At 35.1% G+C, this 23,158-nt stretch overlaps 1 protein-coding gene across 9 annotated transcripts in view; it reads left to right on the forward strand.

Annotated features, from left to right (window-relative positions):
- The window catches only part of MATR3 (matrin 3), a 45,780-nt gene that overhangs the window by 16,991 nt on the left and 5,631 nt on the right, over positions 1–23,158 (forward strand). For 2 of the 9 annotated variants that reach the window (XM_075996112.1, XM_012748795.3), the window contains 11 exons: positions 6,241–6,318; positions 11,160–12,247; positions 17,003–17,064; positions 18,036–18,077; positions 18,497–18,609; positions 19,163–19,215; positions 19,695–19,820; positions 20,335–20,460; positions 20,615–20,782; positions 22,491–22,622; positions 23,075–23,118. In XM_075996112.1, the coding sequence (XP_075852227.1) occupies positions 11,336–12,247; positions 17,003–17,064; positions 18,036–18,077; positions 18,497–18,609; positions 19,163–19,215; positions 19,695–19,820; positions 20,335–20,460; positions 20,615–20,782; positions 22,491–22,622; positions 23,075–23,118 (1,778 nt within the window). In that variant the 5' untranslated portion in view covers positions 6,241–6,318; positions 11,160–11,335. The remainder of the gene's footprint in view (positions 1–6,240; positions 6,319–11,159; positions 12,248–17,002; positions 17,065–18,035; positions 18,078–18,496; positions 18,610–19,162; positions 19,216–19,694; positions 19,821–20,334; positions 20,461–20,614; positions 20,783–22,490; positions 22,623–23,074; positions 23,119–23,158) is intronic. The other 7 variants (XM_075996115.1, XM_075996114.1, XM_012748794.3 and 4 more) reach the window with 4 other exon arrangements.

Raw genomic sequence — 23,158 nt, forward strand, 5'->3', positions numbered from 1 at the left:
TCTCCGAAAAATCATTTTACTAATGGTTCAGTCATCTGCGCAGTCTACACAGTTTTTCAACATTAGTATTGTTTTAGAAATAAGGGCGGGGAGGGTACACATTTTTGTTGCAAAAACACTATGGGTCATGCATTTTCCGTTTAAATAGAATGTTTTTACAAACTCGAAATTAAACACCATTGAAGTACCACGTGAAGATTCTTCTGGTTGGTTATGTAAGATTTGAAAGAGATCATTTAGCCAGAAGATATTTGTGTTGAAGTGTTTTAAATTTACATTTCCTCCTTTGCACTTAACATCATATGCTTATAATATTAGTTTATACTTTATCCAGAGAAGAAGTTTCACTTTATTTTCCTTTTCGCCTGTGTACTGGTTAGATAGCATTTTGAACTAATTCGGAAGGTTTTAACCACCCTTGTTCTGAACATTTATATTAAAAGTCTTTAAACATACTACTTTTATTATTGATGCTTTTAGAAAATGTAAACGCTAATATTATAAATCAGTCAATGATATTAAGTAGTCAGATTTTAACTGGGAAATGCAGCGATAATGTCATATTTTGGAAGTATCACATAGCTTGAATTCCAAATTTTATAGAAAAGAAGATTAAAGTCCAGATAGGTCCTGGACCATCCTGGATTATATAGTTAATCAGTGTGGCACAGAACTCTTGGGTCTTGATTCAATCAATGGAAGGACTATACTTACAAGAATTTATTCTAGGGAAATATGTCAATGATTTGTGTATGTAAATGTTAATATTCCTTATTAAGTATGTTAACCTAAAGATTCAACTTTTGGGGGATCTTCTAATTTTAATGTGGAAATGAAAAGCTATACAGCTACTTGAAACAATATTTTAGGAGGAGAGTAATGATGGGAAAATGATAATGGTATGCATTATTAACTGGGAAAGAAAACATCTTAAAACCTCAGATGTCAAGTTTGATTATTTTGTTTGTTTTTAAAGGAATATGTAAAACATGGAAATAGAGATGTACTCCAAAATATTGTTTGCTCAGGATTTTGGCATTATGTGTTTGTGTTTTCTTCCTAGTGTTTTTCTGAAGTTTGTACAATAAATTACCTTTACTTTTGTAATGAGGAAAAAAAATGAAAAAAATTTGCGTAAATGCTGGAACTTCTTAAAAGATGAGAATCTAATGTATTAAGGGGAATTGAGATAAAATTGAACCAGCTTCTTGAAGTCTAAAAGTACAGAGTATTGAGAAGTGACGAAAAGTGCTTGTTATTTAAGATATCCTAGTTATTATGTATAGATAAACATAGGAATCCGAGAAGATTACTAGATAAAAATGTTAAGATTGTGATTGGGACTAATACCAATTAGCTTACAATATGAATGCTGTTGTTAACTATTTTAAGAATGATCAAAACCAAAGAAATGAATAATGGTTTGTTAAATGTTCTTAGTACGTTTTTTAGTTAACAGTACTTTGGTTAGAATTTGGTAAAACTATCCCATACTTCTGGCTACAGGTTCTGAAAGTGGGATGGAGGATATTAGGTTGGTTGGGGTTGGGGTGGAAGGGTTGTAGACTACTACTGTAGTTTTGTTACTTCTATATATATGTGGTTGGTTATTCCAAGGCTTAACACTGTCCAAGAAGCGAAGTGCTGTAATTTGTAATTCTTAGCTATGTAGTAGACCTTTCTTGTTGGATCATTAGGATCAAGGGCTCTGAATTCCCCCCCTCCCTTCCCCCAGACAGGGTCTCTGTTGCCCAGGCTGGAGTGCAGTGGCATTGTTATAGCTCACTACAGCCTCCAGTTCCTGGGCTCCCACCTCAGCCTCCAGAGTACCAGAGTAGCTGGGACTATAGGTGCGCCCCCCCACACACAGGTAATTGTTTTATTTTTGTAGAGACAGGTCTCAGTATGTTGCCCAGGCTGGTCTCAGACTCCTAACCTCAAGCGATCCTTTGAGGTCTCTCAAAGTGCTGGAATTACAGGTGTGAGCCACCAGGCCTGGCCTAGATATGTGCCTTTAAATGGGTTTATAGGCACTTAAAACCTTAAAAACTTTAGGTTTTAACTTAATTTCTATTGTAAACATAAACATAGACTTGTAATACAATAGAAGTTATATGATATAAAGTGCTATGTTATCTTTCCCGATCTGAATGTAATTTATTACTGGGACAGGTATATGTGATTGGACTGGGGAGTGCCTTTGATGTGATGGGGATATGATACAATTTTTCATTTGTATATCAAGCTCTAATGTTCTCTGTACAGATAAGGCTCAAGGCTCTGCGAAAGTTCTGTATGAAGTAATAATGAAAGTTTAGGTTTAATTTTTTTTAACTATTCTAAAATGCAAAAGATAATTGCTATAAAATACTTGCTTTTTTTCCCCCTAGAAACTTTGAAAAATGGACTGGGCGCAGTGCCTCACGCCTATAATCCTAGCACTCTGGAAGGTTGAGGCAGGAGGATAGCTCAAGGTCGGGAGTTTGAAACCAGCCTGAGCAAGAGCGAGACCCCACCCCCCCACCCCCGTCTCTACTAAAAATAGATACAAATTAATTGGCCAACTAATATATATAGAAAAAATTGGCCGGGCAGGGTGGCGCATGCCTGTAGTCCCAGCTACTTGGGAGGCTGAGGCAGGAGGATCGCTTGAGCCCAGGAGTTTGAGGTTGCTGTGAACTAGGCTGATGCCACCGCACTCACTCTAGCCTGGGCAACAAAGCAAGACTCTGTCTCAAAAAAAAAAAAAAAAGAAACGAAACTTTAAAAAATGACATCTGGCATTCTCTTTGATCTAGAATCCCAATAACTTGTGGTTGTTGGTACATGTCCTCGGGTTACTAGGTAAACAAAGAGGGTGCTCATGGTTGGGGCCGGTAAATAGTTCTTATCTGCTACTGCTGCTGGGTAAGAAGAGTAAAGAAAAATAAAATAAAATGCTTAGCTTAGGGTAGGCGTCTTAGTGAGCTGGCAGTAAATGCTGTAAATATGGAAAGTAATTATTTAATTAATATTAGAGTCTAAATAGGATCTTTGTTTTACAGTATCATCTTTCAGTTCATGAAGATGCCTAACATTCAGATCTTTAAACCACTTTGATATGGTGCTCACTGGCCGCGAAACCTTGCCCACAGCTGGCACTCATAGTCCCCACGATAGTTTGTGCTGTGCATTGACAACGAATCCGTTTTGCTCTTGTGTGATGAGGAAAGCTTTAAAGTACTGAAAGGTTGTTTTACTTTACAGGCAGCTTTACTTGTAATGTAAATCAGAATAGGTAACATATACATATATGTTTTCATTATGTTATTTTTAAATGTTCACAATTTTATTTTGATAAATGAAAAACTAGAAAAGTCATCATGGCTGTCGCCTAAAGTTGATGCTCGGCTGTGCGACTTCATATCACGGGTGTCGATTAAAGTCGCTGTGTGTGTTCATCTGTGGCTATCGACTATAGTCAAGGCTCGTACTGAAGTGGTTAAGATGATGTGTATGGTGGGTTTTTCCCTCCTTTGTGGGTATTATTAGTATATTAAACTTCCCCTTTGGTATGGCAACTGAAAGGAGAGTGAAGATTTAAATGCAGATTTTGAAAATTTAAAGTATTTGAGAATCTAACTCAGGCAGTTGGTAAAGAAAGATTAATGTCAAAGAAATACAGATGTTTGAACGCAAAATATTCTTTCTGTGAGAAGATGTGGAACAGCAGACCAATTTAATGTATACTTGTGTCTATCCATGTGTGGGCCATGATATCCTGGAAGAGCACCCTGGTGAGGGAAGTTTTACACTTATGCACCAAGGCACACCAAGAAATATTAGCAGTATTCTTGGTAATGGCAAGAAATTGAAAATAGTTTAAATGTCCATCACCTGCAGAATAGATAAATATATGTAAATACATGATAGTATCTATATTGCAGTGAAAATGTAGGTTTAATTCACTTAGGTATAAATGTAGATAAATCAATTTAAAATCAATACATACTAAATTTGTGTGAATTTCAGAAATGCAAAATGAACACTGTTTTTAAGGATACCTACATTATGGTAAAACCTAAAAATAAGGAACTGTGGGGCGGGGATGTATTGGAAATTGCTAGGTAAGTGATTTCTCAGGTCTTGTTAATGTTCTATTTCTAAACTTGGGTACTTGTATATAAACTGTGGCTTGTATAATACATTGCATGATTAAAAGGGGAATGCTTGGGGGGGCATGGGCAATATACGTAACCTTAACATCTGTACCCCCATAATATGCTGAAATAAAAAAATAAATGAATGAATTTAAAAAAGGGGAAATGCTGGACCTTAAGAGAGTTACTAGTATTGCATGAAATGAGGACAGGAGGAGCGCATCCCAGCTAGTAATAGGTTTTACACAAGTACCAAGCATCTTCTGTAAATGGACTATCGAGCAGACCTTTCTATGAGATGTTGGGTTATGGTAGGAAATAAGTTTAGAGAAGTAGGATGGAACCAATATGTGAAAGGCGTTAAACCATAGTGGTGGACTTCATGTGGTGAGTAGTAGTAGGTCTTTGAGCAGGAGAATGTGTGAAATAATGAGTTTCAGGTAGTTTGTATTGGAAGGTGATGATAAGCTGTGAGCTTGGATGAAAGCAGGCCAGCTGAAAGGCAGCAGGTTTAGGGATCTCCTGTAAGGTATGGCAGAGGGAATAGAAAGATAAGGGCTGTATTCTGAAGAATGAGAAGATAATTTAAGCACAGATTGGCAATAGAGAATGAAGAAGAAAAAGGTTTTGATTTGTCCACTTTCACTAGAATCAGTTTCTCTTATATGATCTTACCTGTCAAAGTTACTACCAGTTTTTAAATCTGGTTTTGTTTTGTTTTGTTTTGTTGAGACAGAGTCTCACTTTGTTGCCCAGGCTAGAGTGAGTGTCATGGCATCAGACTAGCTCACAGCAACCTCAAACTCCTGGGCTCAAGCAGTCCTGCTTCCTCAGCCTCCCGAGTAGCTGGGACTACAGGCATGCGCCACCATGCCCAGCTAATTTTTTCTCTATATATTAGTTGGCCAATTAATTTCTATTTATAGTAGAGACGAGGTCTCACTTTTGCTCAGGCTGGTTTCGAACTCCTGACCTTGAGCAATCCACCCGCCTTGGCCTACCAGAGTGCTAGGAGTACAGGAGTGAGCCACCGCGCCCGGCCTAAATCTGGTTTTTTAAGCTGATTCCTGGACCAGTTTGACAAAGCTCAACTTTGAATTTCAGCTTTGAATGGAAATCGATAGGACATTAAAGTTGATGTATGAAATAGTACAGTACAAGTGAGAAAGGTTTATAAGCCCCTTGTTCACGTGCATCTCTTACCTCTGAAGTTTTTCTTGTGTAAAAATAAGGAAAAATAAATTTCACCTTCTTAGTTTTATGAGGATCAAATTACACACCAAAAAAATGATGACTGGTTTTTACTATGAAGTAGGTATTATTTTTATTTCTATTTTACATGTGAGGAAACTGATGTGAAGTAATTTGCTCAAAGTCAGACAATTACTTTATAGTAGAACCAGGATTAAAATCAAGGCATTTGGGCCCTCAAAATTCACTATATGTGAAATCAGAGTTGTACAAATGTTTGTGGAAGTCAAGAGAAGGAAACATTAAGTGGAGGGATAAGTCTTAAGGCTGTAGAATGGAGCCTTGAGGAAAACCATTGAATTTGCTTAAGTAGAGAAGAGAGTAAAGTCATGTTTGTGTCATAAATCAAGAGTAAACATTATTAGTTAAATGGAATAATTTGTATCTTACGGTATGGGTTTATTTTAATCAGTTTCCTATGTAGCTTCAGTTTGAAAATATTTCATAGGCTGGGCGTGGTGGCTCACACCTGTAATCCTAGCACTCCGGGAGGCCAGTGGGAGGATCACCTGAGGTCAGGAGTTTGAGACCAGCCTGAGCAGAAGGAAGACTGCATCTCTAAAAAACATACAAAAATTAGTTGAGTGCATTGGCATGAACCTCTAGTCCCGGCTACTTGGGAGCTGAGGCAGGAGGATTGCTTGATCCCAGGAATTTGAGGTTGCAGTGAGCTAGGCTGAAGCTAGGCACTCACCCAGGCAATAGAGTGAGACTATCCTAAAAATTTTTTTTCATGCCGAATTAAAAGTCACTGGGAAAATATTTTAAGCCTAGGAGGAAGAAAATATTATGCTAGGTTTGAGTGGGAATGCCTTCTACTGATTAACATGAAGTTTTCTTATCTTCTCAGCAGCTGAAGCCACTCTGCAACATTTACCTATCATTAATTAGCCTAAGGATCAAGAAGTGGACTAGAAGTTGACTACAGGTCTGTCAGATGGATTAAGAGTAGTAGTCTTAAAGCAATTAAAAATATTATGCTTGTTTTTCAGCCTGCCCGGCACTATACTTTATAATGTTTTGTCTTTCCTGTTGTGGAATGGCACATAACGTTACATAAAACTGAAATTAATAGTTTTATTTCCTATGGGGTTTACTATATAACTGGATATTTTCCTCATTTTCTTTCTTTGTTTTTTTTGGGTAGTTATAACTGGTTTTTTATTTTTAAAAAACTCTGAAGCCACTCAATCACATGCCATGCAAGATGAGATTATGACACTCAAAAACACAGAATATAAGATTTGAAAGTGGCTCAACCTCTAGGAAGAAAACTGAATAGATCCTCAGATTGTATAATCAAAAAGCAAACCCTTAAATGAAATAACTGTTGTAAATTATATTGATAAGATATGACATAAACATTATAAAATGAAAATTTTCTAACACTTTTAAAATGGAAACTATGTTGGTAAATTCTGAATAAAGCCATTATAAGATTAAGTGAAGAAAAATTTAAATAAAGAAATCCTGACCACAGGAATCAATGTTTTTGTGTGGTTAGTGACAAAAATCAAGACGCTACCTTTCCAAATGATGCTGCTTTGACATTACTGCTAGCAAACTATCCCTGCCATCTATCAGTGACATGGTTAAGATACTTTTACTAAATTAGTTTTGCTGATTGCTCCCTTAAACAATATTAAGTTTATTTTCACATAAGTTAATAAATCATGAGTATTTGGTCATAATAGAACATTTGGCAAATCTGAAACTTTCTTACCACCTTTTTGTATGTGATTATCATTCAGAAGAGGAACATATTATAAGAAACTATAGATAGTTTTTTAGCTTTTGCTTATGTTTGTTAGTTTGGAGTTTCGTTCTGTTGCCCAGGCTATAGTGCACTGGCACAGTCATCATAGCTGCGCTCCTGGGCTTGAGCAGTCTTTCTGCTGAGCCTCCTGAGTAGCTGGGAATTATTATAGGTACATGCCACCATGCCCAGCTTTTTTGTTTTGTTGTTTTTGTTTTTTGGGTAGAGACTGGGTCTATGTTGCCCAGGCTGGTCTTGAACTCCTGCCTCAAATGTTCCTCTCACCATGGCCACCCAGAGTGGTAGGATTACAGGCATGAGACACTGCACTCATATTTTATATGTGAGATCAAAGATTAAAATAATGTCACCGTTAAGATTTTTTTCCCTGAGTAACTCTACTTTTACTGCTGTACCACTTGCCATCTTGTATGATTTTATAGGTGTTATTATTGAACCACTTTAAGATTAGTTGTTTTTAAGAAGCAATTATTTCACACAATTGAGAATGTAGATCCATATGGTAGTAGTAGATACTGTTAGGACAGAATTTTAATTTTATTTTTTCCTATAATGCATTCTAAAGTTGGCTTGTGCTCATTTTATTAATTTCTATGAATAACTCTCTGAAAGAATGACTAAGGGCTTATAGGTAATCTTTATTTTATGTAGGAGGAAATCTAGGTCTGGAACAACCATTTGCTTCTGTTCTTCATGAATTTTCAGGGTGTGTCGTGTCAGACTTATGTCATTTTCAGAAATATTTAGAAATATTTAGTTTTTAATTGGAGAAGAAATCTAATAAAGGATATCAGATACTCATGGAATGGGAGATAGACTATTAACTGATAACAGGTTTTTTGTTTTTGTTTTTGAGACAGAGTCTCTCTTTGTTGCCCAGGCTAGAGTCAGTGCCATGGCATCAGCCTAGCTCACAGCAACCTCAAACTTCTGGGCTCAAGCGATTGTGCTGCCTCAGCCTCCCGAGTAGCTGAGACTACAGGCATGTGCCACCATGCCCGGCTAATTTTTTCTCTATATATTAGTTGGCCAATTAATTTCTTTCTATTTATAGTAGAGACGGGGTCTTGCTCTTGCTCAGGCTGCTTTCAAACTCCTGACCTTGAGCAATCCGCCCGCCTCGGCCAGGCGTGAGCCACCATGCCCGGCCTGATAACAGTTTTAACACAGGGATATTATCTGTTCAGATGTTGAGTGTGAAGCTAATATTTTTAAGACCATTTAAAACTATCATGAAATAGGTTGAAGTTCTAGGTTAATTATTTGAAGTTGTCTATGAAAATGAGTTTTAGACTCATTTGTTAAGGATTTGATGATCAGATTGCGGTGGTGGTAGGTTTTGTTTTTAATGTTTCCTGGTCTTGGAGTGGAGGTGCTTTCTGTATTGGTGGGCATTTAGAGTTTATTATTTAGAGATTTTAAGTGGGTAAATTGGATTTTGACATTGATTTTTTTTCCCCCTCAAAGGAGCTATTTTCAAAATTGTGTTAACCTCTAGGACAATTTACCATGAAAAGGCAATTTTATAATTATGGGAAGAAACATGGAGTAAGAAAGCTAATCTTTTATACAATTTTAGTAATTTAGTAAATGTCTCAATGTTGTGCTAACTGTACTAATAGGCAGCAGATCCCATGTAAATGAGCCTTTAAAAATGGCCCGTACATTTTATATTTAACCTGGATCAGAGATAGAGGAACCGTTTTCAAAAGTGCTTTCTCAACAGTGTTATCATATCCAATTTCTCTCAATGTCTTTGTTCTAATAAAAACATTTTTAGAAGTTGGTTTAATTATTTGCAGTTTGACCAAAAGTCCAACCATGGAGCTTCATTTTAAGTTGAAACTCTTGAGTATCTCAAAAATACTAAGGTTTTCATCATGGAATTATTTGTTGTCATTGGGATTTGTTTGTCTTGCCCCTTTTCTAAGTTTTTCTGACATCCATTTTCTGTTTTGTCATAAGGTTATCATCTTTTACCTTTACTTCTCAACTTTTCCTTTTGTATATCCACTGTTTTCATATAAACTACCAAAAATGTAATTGAGCTCTGTAACCTAACCGTATTTCCTTAAAATATGGCCATTTTAAAAATTATACATATAATATCATAAATTCTGTGAGGGAGAAGTATAGTTCTTTGAAAAGACTGACCTTTCAGTAGTAGAAAGCTTTGACTATAGCATGAAAGTCAAAGCTGCAATCAGTAATAACCCTGATATTTAAACATTTTTATTTGTACAAACCTTCTAAAGGTTTTGACTTTTTAAAAAATATATGTGAAAATTTAGGTTCAGGTGAGCCAGATATGTAAACAAAGAAAAAAAATTACAGGGACCACCAGTGTTTAAATAGCATTTCAACCACCATTCTGTGGCATTTATAAGACATTTCAAAGAAACTTTCATCCAAAGAAATGAACATGTCTTTATTAGTCTTATCTGAAAGCTTAAGTAGTTTACATAGTGGATCTCATCTAGAACTAGTTTCTTTGGTGTCTCAAATTCATCTTACTTGGTGTGCAAAAACATCTTCTGTAACTCCAGCCACCTCTGGTAGCATTTCTGTGTCTTTTTTAACATTATTATATCTACATCTTTCTTGCCTGTAACTTTTTTAATACTTCCTCAGCCACTGTATTCGTCTAGTATATCCTTGCTTTAATCTATCATTGGTGGAATTGGTCCCATAATAGACTTGTACCTATTGAATATTGTCTGGTTTTTACTGTAATAAAGTTTAACATGTTAAACTACTAGTGCTTAGGTGTATTAATGATCAGACATACAAAACTTAGCAACGCCTCATAATAGAATTCTGTAGCAAACAACTTCTGATTTACCTCTGTATGTAGTTGTGATTATAAAATTGTTTCACCAAGGACATTTGTTATGTACATCTTTTAATGAATATTTTATGAGACTCATGTAAATTATTTGCATATTCTTATGTGACAGTTTCTCAGGCACAATGCTAATGATTTAAGAAAAAAATGAAAATAATTTCATCCAGAAACACATCTTGGGGGATCTTAATTTTTAGAACTTAAATTCTCCAGGTGATTGGGTTATTCTTGTGAAAAGTTTACAGGAATGTGTGTAACAAGATCTCATTTTCATTTTTACCTGTTTTGAGCTCTAGATGTGTTGTAACCCTGAGCGTTAAATGAGTACTGGTGGATGTAACTTGGGAAATTTCCTTTCTTTAAATCATACCTATATTTACTGTACCTAGGTTTTTTTCCTTGAGAGTGCTCCTATTTCAGTACTGACCAGAGTTCTCCTTACCTTGTAAGATTAGATACCAAGTAAGTACTGCCTGGTGTAGGATGGTCAGTAAGAAGGCAGTTAGTTGTATGACTTAAATTTGGGCAGAAATCCTTAAAAACTGTAGGAAATGACTTATTTTTCTTATTCACATCTGTCTTCACCTCAAATTGATTTTGCTACATAAAGGTCTCAGCTATGATGTTTGGTCTTAGATCTTATACTAGGTACTTGACACCTAAGCTTCATTTACTTGTGATTTTACTTGGTTCTTTCTGATAGTGATAATAGGTCTCATTTTCCAAAGCACAATACAGCTGATTCATCTTTGACTTGCTGACCTTGATTTTTTTGTTTTTAGTCTTCTGGAACTTAAGCATCATACTATATAGGGTGTATTTTTATTCTTCTAAAAGAAGAAACCCATCTATATTTTTGCTGAAATTTTGATGTGCTCAGACATCTAACCCTTCGATTTAAATGTTTTTAAACTCAGTATGAAATTCCCTTTAATAGTTAAACTTTAGCGTGAAAGACTACTTTTTAAATATCCATATGCAGGCTCTGCATACATCTGGAATCTGTTTAAGATATGTAATAAATTCCTTGTAAGTTTGAGATCTTAAATGGTTTTTTTTTAATCAACATGATGCATAAGATTTTTTTCTTAAAAAAACGGCATCTACTTAAAGGGATTTATGACTAAAATTGCTTATTTTTCTACAGAGTTGTCTGCTGGTTCTCAGCTTGAAGAAGATTCTACAGTCCTTATTGATCCTTTTTCTTGGCGTTACCATTTTTTGAAGCAAAGTTAACCTAGCTTTCTAGTTTGAGCTTTCTTTTTGGCCGTCTTTAAAAAAATTTTTTTAAAATCTATAAAATAGACAAGAGATAGTTCTACAATGTCCAAGTCATTCCAGCAGTCATCTCTCGGTAGGGACTCACAGGGTCATGGGCGTGACCTGTCTGCGGCAGGAATAGGCCTTCTTGCTGCTGCTACCCAGTCTTTAAGTATGCCAGCATCTCTTGGAAGGATGAACCAGGGTACTGCACGCCTTGCTAGCTTAATGAATCTTGGAATGAGTTCTTCATTGAATCAACAAGGAGCTCATAGTGCACTGTCTTCTGCTAGTACTTCTTCCCATAATTTGCAGTCTATATTTAACATTGGAAGTAGAGGTCCACTCCCTTTATCTTCTCAACACCGTGGAGATGCAGACCAGGCCAGTAACATTTTGGCCAGCTTTGGTTTGTCTGCTAGAGACTTAGATGAACTGAGTCGTTATCCAGAGGACAAGATTACTCCTGAGAATTTGCCCCAAATCCTTCTGCAGCTTAAAAGGAGGAGAACTGAAGAAGGCCCTACATTGAGTTATGGTAGAGATGGCAGATCTGCTACACGGGAGCCACCATACAGAGTACCTAGGGATGATTGGGAAGAAAAAAGGCACTTTAGAAGAGATAGTTTTGATGATCGTGGTCCTAGTCTCAACCCAGTGCTTGATTATGACCATGGAAGTCGTTCTCAAGAATCTGGTTATTATGACAGAATGGATTATGAAGATGACAGATTAAGAGATGGAGAAAGGTGTAGGGATGATTCTTTTTTTGGTGAGACCTCGCATAACTATCATAAATTTGACAGTGAGTATGAGAGAATGGGACGTGGTCCTGGCCCCTTACAAGAGAGATCTCTCTTTGAGAAAAAGAGGGGCGCTCCTCCAAGTAGCAATATTGAAGACTTCCATGGACTCTTACCGAAGGGTTATCCCCATCTGTGCTCTATATGTGATTTGCCAGTTCATTCTAATAAGGTGAGTTAATGCAACAGATGCTTCTAATTTCTTTTACATTTTAGTGACTATTCTGTATTTACCTATATCTTTTACTCTAATTCTGTAGTCTGATGACACTGAGTTGATCGAGAATTTTTTACTTTTGAGAATACTTTATTTGGAAGGTAATTGTTTTTGAGCATTTTAAACCAGGGCTTTACATTAATACAATCTGCCTAGATTACTTCTGGCCACAAAGCTGTCATCCACTGGGATTATCTTGTTGGTTTTTGGCATCAATATGTTCTTCTTAATCATATATTTAAGCAGGTTTTTTGTCTGCTTTGTTGAATTGTTTTAAGTATTTTTTTGCAGTCAATGTGCTCTACCATTCAGGATGCTAGATTTCAGCTCTCCATCTGTCTTGATTGCTGATTTGTATGTAGTAAAGATGTATTCTTGAACAATTCTCTTTTTTTCTTTATCTGTGGCTACAGGGAAAGTTAATGTAGAGCCCTGGTGTTTGTTTCAGTATGTTTCATATTTTAGATTAGTTCATTCTTCCTTTTTTAATTTCCCTTTAACACAAACTCTCATGCTATGACTGAAATTTTTCATCATTTTTTTTCTCCTTTTCCACAACTTTCTTAAACATACTTCAGAACTCACTTTTTATTATCCCATATTGCATCTATCCCTTTAGAGACTTGGACAAATCAACTACTACAGTATCCTGCTCTATGTTCCTCGTAAACAAATTCTTTTTCTGAGTTAGGCTTAGACTTCTGCTATAGTCATTTGAAAAAAAAATCTAATTCTCCTTTGCTTTAATTATCACATCTGGCAAAATGGGAACTTTTTAAAAATGCCCTTTAAAATATGTTGTCCCTTCTCTTTCAACTTTTTCAGTGTTATTCATTCTCACTGGTTTTTTTTTTTCAAGCATACAGTGCAGTTGACATGAAGTCAACAATATAGCACCCCATTAGCTTGATCTGTAATCTGTGACCATCCATTTTTCCTGATGTACTGTATAGTTACTCTACTTAACTGGAACAAGTTGCTGCCATGAAATTGATTTGATGGTTACTGTTATGGGTTTTTCTCTACAGTAACATCTGGAAGGGTCATTTTCTTTTCCATATCTATTCCTTTGATATGCATTTTTTAGTGAGTATTTTTTAGTAGACTAAATCATATCCTTAGTGTTACCAGTCACTCCCTTTTCTATGTTGGGATGTCAGTTTTGTCTTTTACTCTCTAATACATACAAAAGTAAATTCACAAATGCTAAATTTAGGTTTATAATTTTATTTTCATTTAAGAAACAGAACCCATAAAAGTCAGCAAGTCTCGGTAGATGTTTTGCTTGTTACCTTTTTCTAAATCTGTTGGATATGTTTAATATATTATGGAATTTATGGTTTTTGTTCAATATTAAACTTCAGGTTTTAGGTCTGGTGTGAATTGATAAAAAGTCCATTAAGCTTTGGTGACTCCAATTTTTTATTTGTTACGTCTTGCCTGTTTATAAAGAAATAATAGTAGAAAGGGCAATATGACCAATGTGCTCAGAAAGGATCTCTAAATTCCGAGGAAAATATAGTTGCAGTGTGTTTCAAATGAAAGTGATTTTAAGGGACTTAAAATCTTTGCTACTGGAGTCATAAAGCTGTTGGGACATCATAAAGGAACACAAAAGGAAACCATGAGAGGACTCACATTAGAGAAAAGTTTATGTTTTGTATATCATTCTTTTCTCTTCAACTTTTACTGCCTTCTATTTCCTGAAGAAGGCTAATAACTTAAGTGGATTTAAATTAACAAAAGAGCAGTTTTTAAATATTTGATGAAACATTGGATTCAAGAGTAAGATACCCTACCCTAGTATGATACTTTCAGCCTATAAAAATGCTTAGGTTCTAGCTACTTTGGGTATTACATCAAAATAGTACATTTAAGAACTATTTTAGAGGCCTTTTATTTGGTTTACAAAATTTATGATATTTTTAAATTCGACCACTTTTAAGAAGTTTTAAATACATGAATTTTTAAAAATTTCTAGTTGCTTTAACAGGTTTTCTATATATGTGGATTATTGAAAAAAAAATAATTAAAATTTCACTTTGGCAGTGAACTCTTCTCATTTTATAACTGATACAGAAACACCATTATAGAAAATTCCTGTGGTAGAAGTAGATAATGAAAATTTTTTAAACATTTAATCCTGCTCTCTGGTATTGCTGCATAACTTGGAAAATCTGTTCTTTTCACTTAGTGGTAATGTTAAATAGTCTACATGATCAGAAGTTCTTACTATGAGATAAACTTAGGTGCAAAACATCTAATTTGTCATCATGGAGTATCATTTTTGATATTTTTAGGTGACTTTAAGTAATGCTGTTGCTTTTATTTCTTTCTAGGTAATTTTAGACCGTCAAGTTGCTTTCCTACACAATCTCAAACTTTCCTTAGTTTCCTTTCACTTAAAATTCCCCACTACAGCCCTTTGGCTGTCTTGTCACTTGAGTTTATATTTTTTCTTTTAGTATTATTCTAAAAGCCCGTAAATTATTCTTTATTCTGCCATTCTGGAAGTGCTTTCCAAATTATTCTTTGTTTATATAAATTAAGGTAGCCCAAATACATCAAGGTGAATGTAGTTTTCTTACAGCAGCTTCTGGATTCAAAAAGTGAGTCCTTATTCTTTGTTAATCTGATGTGAGAATTAGTTCAGTTTAGAATCCAAGGATATAGGTGTTAAAAACCCTTTTGCTTAGTCCTTACCATAAACCAAACAGTAAGAGCTCAGGTATGGTAGTACAGATTAGTAATGAGTGGGTTTGGGAGGTAAATGACTGATTTTTCTCATCTTAGCCTTCCTTTGAACACTTTAAAAGATGAGCCACACTTTTACCATAAGTTTGAATCTTTAAAAAACATGGGGGATTGGATATAATTTCTGTTCAACTGTGTATCCTTTGACTCTGCTATGAATTAGAAGCATGCCTAATAGGATGACATTTCTTTTTCCAAAACACTACTACTTAAGAATATTTTTAATAAATTCTGAAGGTTTTTTAGTTGACAAAGTTCTAAGTTAATGTTTAATTTGTTTAATCCTTCTGAATTTTGTGGACTTTACCTATCTATGGCTGTTACTGCTTATAGCCATTTTAAAAATGATCTCCAACAAGTCTATCGTTGCTATGTTGCCCAGGCTGTTGGCTGGTCTTGACTTTGGGCTCAAGCGATTCTCCTACTTTGGCCTCCCAAAGCACTGGGATTACAGGTGTGAGCTACCGTGCCCAGCCTGTTAGCCATTATTTTAAAAAGACAATCTAGCTTTGAAAAACATGGGAATAGTATTTGATAGCTTCCCACGTTCTAAGGAAGTACTATCTATTTGGATGTGTTCCATCTTAGTTATTTCATAGGATTTTAGTTAATTCTATCAGGGCATGGGAATGAATGTGAACTGTTGTAGTATAAGTCAGTGTTTCCAAAATTAGGATCCCATTTATAATACCATTCTTTTATAAAATACCAAGCCTTTCAAAAAAGGAATATCTTGTGCCTTATTTTAGCCCAGCTCTAAGTGAGACACCCCCCACCCTTTAAAAACACATTTCCTAGCCATGTTTTATATTCAAATGTAATGGTATTAGGTAGTGTTGGTTTTTACAGAAATTGCCTCAATTTGTGAAGCATCAATAATAGTTGTAAAAGCAGGAATTCCAAAACAGTGCAATACATGCAGCAGTTGGGGGGAGGGTATTTTGCTTTGTTTCAGCACTTCCCATTGCCTTGCAAGAGTCTGATAAGCAGACTCTAACTCATTTGCTTTTCACAACAGCCCTATGAGAATATTTTCCCAGTGAATTTAAATAATGTGATCCAAGGATTCACATATAATATGCATTTTGGAAGTGTAACCTAGCATCAGAGCCTACTTTCCCCAACTCTTTCATATATTGCCTAAACAGTTAACTCATTTATATTGGGGTTTCTTTTCCTATAGACAGTAAAATTTATTTGAATAAAATAAAGTTAATTCCTTCAAATTCAAAATAAACCACAAAGGCACAAATAGTAAAATGTAATGTTTTCCTCCCTGAAATTTGGAAATAGGCATTCCTTAAATTTACTTCTTTATTTTAGGGAAATACAATGGCAGCTTAATACTTTGATAAATGGAGATCATTTTCTAGATAAGCCATTCCTGTTGAATTATGTTAGCTTTCTATGGCCGTGCTAATCATGGTGCATTTTTCACTACATATTTAGTATGTAGTGCACTTGAAACATGCCTCACAGGCTGAATTAAAGATTCTATTTTTAAATAATCATTCACATTTATAGCATATATTTCCTAGAAGAGTAGATATAAACATGGATATTTTATCATTTAGAGTGCTATAAAATACCAGTTCTATTAATATACAATGGTCCGTAGTATGGTCTGTAGTAGAAATTAATATGCCTTGCTGATCTCAAGGTCAGTTACTACTCTTGATCTTTATTAACTCTTTATCTTTTCCTTATCAAGTCTCTAAGTATGTTGACCAAGTTATCCAGTTTTTCCAAGAATGTGCATAGCGTATTTGAGGGCAGGATCAAGCTTCAGGGATTCAGAGAAATAGTTTTAAATTAAATCAGTGTGATTTAATGAATGGGCAGGTGTTTGTATAGCCTGTGGTACTGCATAGACATTAACATCCTAGAGTTTGAATGGTTCAGATGAAAATATTTTAGCTTTATTTTTGTTAATTCTACTAATTTACTTTGCTGCAGGAGTGGAGTCAACATATCAATGGAGCAAGTCACAGTCGTCGATGCCAGCTTCTTCTTGAAATGTAGGAGTTTGAAATACCTTTAAAGCATCCTTATCGTGAATCAGAAACAGCCATTATTGGTCTTTGGGAGTTCGTCATTTACTTGTAATATCCACAATGTTGTTATCACATAGTTGATACTGTCTAGGCAATACTAATTACAAATAAAATGTTTAGATCTGGAAACCTTATATTGAGTATTAGAAGCAGTGATAGCAGTACTTTGTTAATATTATTTCTAGGATACACATTGATCTTTTTTTATACAAACTGAAATAATTTGTAATAGGCTTAGTGAAAGATAACATTTGATATGTAGAATGGATTCCTAATAGCATTTTAAATAATAACATGCTCTAAAAATATAGAAGATAGAGAAAAGAGAGGGAGGGGGTCATTAAAAGATTCTAATTAGTTGTCAAGGAAAATCCTTAATAACATATTTTTTGCTTTTGAGATGCCTTTGGTTCTGAGTTTAAGCTGCTACCATGAAATGGAATTCCTAAAGAAACTTCCTGCACAAGCAGCACACAGTCCCATTGTTCACTGGAATTGCAGTTTTCACATATACCTAACTCTGTTAGGGCTGTCCTTTCTTTCTAATGTCACAATGCAACTCTGTTGTTGGTATTTAATATTGAAGAAGGCAAATCTGTGGTCTTGTTCTGGTTTCTATGTCATCCACATTTCTAATTCCTTGTGCAACACTTTTCCTTCTTAAGATTTTTAACAAATACAGGAAAAATTTAATTTAAACATATATTACCTACATTTGCAAGCAATACAAAAGTTTATTCTCAATTTGGATTATTTTGAATTTCTGAAATTTTCCTTTTGAAATATTTATAGGACATGCTTTAAAACTAATATTTCTAACATGTAGACTCTCAGATAACTTTACTAATAAATGATCTCTATTTTAGAGGCCAAACGAGGCTACTTTGTGAAAAGGACAGTTTTATTTTAAAGTTAATTTTCTGGTCTTTTTAAAGCTACCCAGAATGGAATCCTGACAATGATACAGGACACACAATGTAAGTTAAAATTTTTTAAGCTACTGTTTGTAAAGGAGATCAATGTACGGAATGTAATTGATTGCACACAATGTAAGTTAAAACATTTTTTAAGCTACTGTTTGTAAAGGAGATAATGTACAGATTCAGGTTTAACTTTGAACATTTCATAAATAAAAATATTTTTGGAATTTCTTTACTGAAAATAAGGTTGATAAAATTCACTGTAGTTGATTGATAAAATATTTAGCAAATACTTTATATAGTAATTTTTATTCTTCTGTTGTTAATATAGATTTTTGCCTAGTTACTTGACACATAGATGTCTGGAAACATTGAAGTGGTCATAGTCATGCAAGAGGTGCTTTAGCAATAAAGTCTTAATTGTTTCCAATGGACTTTTTATCATGCTCTTATATTTTATGTCTTCGTATTACTAGGGGTGATCCCTTCATGTTGCAGCAATCTACAAACCCAGCCCCAGGAATCTTGGGACCTCCACCTCCCTCATTTCATCTTGGGGGACCAGCAGTTGGACCAAGAGGAAATCTGGGTGATTATACAAAATTCATGTCACTTTTCCCTGATAACTTTTTTTTTTTTTGAGACAGAGTCTCGCTTTGTTGCCCAGGCTGGAGTGAGTGCTGTGGTATCAGCCTAGCTCACAGCAACCTCAAACTCCTGGGCTCAAGCAATCCTGCTTCATCCTCCCGACAAGCTGGGACTACAGGCATGCGCCACCATGCCCGGCTAATTTATTCTAGATATATTAGTTGGCCAATTAATTTCTTTCTATTTATAGTAGAGACAGGGTCTCGCTCTTGCTCAGGCTGGTTTCGAACTCCTGACTTCGAGCAATCTGCCCACCTGGGCATCCCAGAGTGCTAGGATTACAAGCGTGAGCCACCGTGCCCAGCCTTCCCTGATAACTTTACCATAAAAATTAAATGCAGTGATTATAGGCAAAAGAAGGCTCAAATGTTACTGGAAAATAATATTGCATGCAAAGATTGGTAATATGCTTTTCATTTGTGTTTGAAAGATGTCCATTTTTTCACTTAAAATAGCTTAAAAAGACTAAAAAGAATATTTTTCTTCCCATAAAGGTGCTGGAAATGGGAACCTGCAAGGACCTAGACACATGCAGAAAGGCAGAGTGGTCAGTAATATAGCTCTTGCTTTTACCATACAGTTTGGGGAACGTGGCTTGACTTAAGTCTTTACTGATTAAATCTGTATTGTGGTCTTTACTATAGATAGGAACACTGCTGTAGTTTGAAAGCAATCAGGTTTTTTTATGACTTTGATAATAGTTAAATTTTTCATTTTTATATACCTGTGGTCTAAAGGTCTCACCTTGATTCAGCATCTTAGAAACTTTGCTGTCTAGTTATATACACAGTATTCAATATAAAAACTACTGTAGAGATTATCTTCTGAAACTTTGATATAGTATAACCATTTGGTTATAGCCAGAAAGCCAGTGAAATTTATGAAGTTATGAGTTAATATTTCAACTACTTACTTTCTTCTGGTTAATTGTACACTATACATTAGACTATAAAAGTTCTAGTGCATAACCAGTTTCATATTGCTTTAAAGAGACTTTTAATGACTTGGTTTTTTCCTTTCTGATAGGAAACTAGCCGAGTCGTTCACATCATGGATTTTCAACGAGGGAAAAACTTGAGATACCAACTGTTACAGCTTGTGGAACCATTTGGAGTCATTTCAAATCATTTGATTCTAAATAAAATTAATGAGGTATGAGTTGAAAGAAGGGTATTATTTATTCATTTTACTGATATATATTTACTTAAAGGGATTAAATGATTTTGTATTAGAAAAGGAAATAATGGGATCTTAAATCATCAATTTGGAGTATAATAGAGGAAAAAGCCAGTAGTTTATATATGTCAATAATATTTGAGTACTAATGATGGATTACTATTATCTTTATAAATTGTTATCCTGAAATAGTAATTGTCTTTATTATCATACTACTATAAGAACTGTAAAAGGAAAATTCTTCGAAAAGCCATTTCAGATCTATAACAAAATGGTGCCAAGTCATTTCAATCTAATAGGCATAATAAATGATAATATAATTTAGAAACATGAATATAATTGGAGATGGCCTGTTAATAAAATAGCAAATTGGTGGCATTGGTTTTTTGTTTTTCAATTCTTAAAAATACTTTCAGTTTAGTGATTAAATATATTATCTAGAAAGATTTGAGGCAATGTTTTTTAGAAGTCTTTTTTTGTACATTTACAGGCTTTTATTGAAATGGCAACCACAGAGGATGCTCAGGCTGCAGTGGATTATTATACAACCACACCAGCGTTAGTATTTGGCAAGCCAGTGAGAGTTCATTTATCTCAGAAGTATAAAAGAATAAAGGTATTACCTATTTTTTGTTCATGTTGTTTATCAGTTTAATACATCATTTTAATATTTTTCAACTGGTTATTTAAGATTGTTGCTAACAGCTAGACTATTCTTAACTGTTGACTATTAATTATAGTACAACTGCCCCTTTTTTTGTTTATTAAAGAAACCTGAAGGGAAGCCAGATCAGAAGTTTGATCAAAAGCAAGAGCTTGGACGTGTGATACATCTCAGCAATTTACCCCATTCTGGCTATTCTGACAGTGCTGTCCTCAAGCTTGCTGAGCCTTATGGAAAAATAAAGAATTATATATTGATGAGGATGCGGAGTCAGGTAATTTACATATGGAGGTTTTCAAAAAGATAAATTTCTCAAAGTGCTTCAAGATTTTTCAGTATATCCTAATTTTAGTGAGGAAAGCGGGGGGGGGGGTAGTTTTCTTTACCTTACATGTAAATTTTGTTAGCTATACATATACAATAATGATGAATTTTTTTTTTTTATTGTCAACTGTTTTGGGGTTTGTTTGTTTTACGTCTCAGTAGGCCGAGGTGGGAGGATTGCTTGAGCTCAGGAGTTAAAGACCAGCCTGGAGCGAGAGTGAGACCCTGTCTCTACTATGAATAGAAAGAAATTAGCCAAACAACTAAAAATAGAAAAATTAGCCGGGCATGATGGTGCATGCCTGTAGTCCCAGCTACCCAGGAGGCTGAGGCAGGAGGATCACTTGAGCCCAGGAGTTTGAGGTTGCTGTGAGCTAGGCTAACAGCACAGCACTCTGTCCCCAGGCAAGAGAGTGAGACTGTCTCAAAACGAAAGTAGAATGTAAAGCTCTCTTACTCTGGCTAGTAGTAGCACTGTTTAATTCTGAATCCTGACACTTGCTTTCTTTACTTCGATTCTGCCAAATTGCTCTTCAGAAAGGTTGCACCAATTTATATTTCCAGCAGCATTGTTTGAGAGTACTTTGCAAACTGGGTATTACAGACTTCAAAATCTGTGGATTTTAATGGGTGAATTATATTATTTCATACTTTAACTTTTCAGAGAAAGGAAAGCATCTTTTCTTTCTTGTTTTATTAAACACTTATAACTCACCATTTAAAGTTTGTGTCCTAGACTTTTTCCTTGCAGTATTTTCATTAATGTCTAATAATCTAATAAACTTAATTCTTTTTCTTTTTTTTAGAGACAGTGTCTCCCTCTGTTACTGCAGCTAGAGTACAGTGGCATCGTTGTAGCTCATTGCAGCCTTAAACTCCTGGGCTTCAAACTTCCTAACCTCAGTTTCCCAAGTAGCTGGGACTACAGGTGCACCCTACCTCACCCAGATAATTTTTTTCTGTTTTTTTTGTAGAGACAGGGTTGGACTCCTGAGCTGAAACAATCCTCCTGCCTCAGCCTCCCAGTGTTTTAGGATTACAGGCCACCTTGCTCAGCTGTGCTTGTTAACTTATTTTCAGGATTGTATATAGGTGGTTTAATGTTTCTTACTACAGTGATTCTTGAGGCCTTTCTATATCTGACACCTTGTCTCCTTATATTATTCAGTGTCTTTATTTTTTTTTATTTATTTGTTTTTTGAGACAGAGTCTCGCTTTGTTGCCCAGGCTAGAGTGAGTGCCATGGTGTTAGCCTAGCTCACAGCAACCTCAAACTCCTGGGCTCAAGCAATCCTGCTGCCTGAGCCTCCCGAGTAGCTGGGACTACAGGCATGCACCACCATGCCCGGCTAATTTTTTCTAGTTATATTAGTTGGCCAATTAATTTCTTTCTATTTATAGTAGAGACAGGGTCTCGCTCTTGCTCAGGCTGGTTTCGAACTCCTGACTTCTAGCAGTCCGCTCGCCTCGGCCTCCCAGAGTGCTAGGATTATGGGCGTGGGTCACCAAGCCTGGCCTATTCAGTGTCTTTAAACTCTTACCAGTATCACTGTGCTAAAGGTTAGATTTTCCTAACCAAGTATATAGAGTAAATAGTAAACACTGGAGTTTTAATACAATTCTGTGAAAAATAATACCATTATTGCAATTTTTTAAAGGCCTTTATTGAGATGGAAACAAGAGAAGATGCAATGGCAATGGTTGACCATTGTTTGAAGAAAGCCCTTTGGTTTCAGGGGAGATGTGTAAAGGTTGACCTGTCTGAGAAATATAAAAAACTGGTACTGAGGGTATGTAATACTTGTTTGTCATCATTTAAAAGTTTTTCACATATTTCAAACCAGAACATTCTTATAAACATTTCTGTGTATTAAAAATATGATCATTGAAATATAGGTTTATTGAAAGAGATAAACCTATTGAAAGAAGTATATTATTTAAAAAGAACCCATATTTGGTCTTTTAGTAGCCTAAGTTTTTAAATTGGTGTTCTGTAAGGCAGACTTTCAGTGCTTTTATCTATTTAAGATTTTAACAGAGTTCCACTACCAAAGTTTATTATCCACTTGTCTGTTGGTATGGTAATTGATAAACTTTTGAGTATAGGCAGTTTAAGTTCTTAGGTATGGTTAAAGGGATTGAATAAGCCAAGTTGATTATGTAAGGGATGGTCACCAATTATTTCTTGGATAATTATATATTCTGCAAATTAATATATTTCTGCAAAACTTTTGTCTTCTAGATTCCCAATAGAGGCATTGACCTGCTGAAAAAAGATAAATCCCGGTAATTTAATTTTGTGTGTGTTTATATGCACTTGTACATT

This window comes from Microcebus murinus, chromosome 21 (genome assembly GCF_040939455.1).
Source record: "Microcebus murinus isolate Inina chromosome 21, M.murinus_Inina_mat1.0, whole genome shotgun sequence".
Taxonomy (NCBI): domain Eukaryota; kingdom Metazoa; phylum Chordata; class Mammalia; order Primates; family Cheirogaleidae; genus Microcebus; species Microcebus murinus.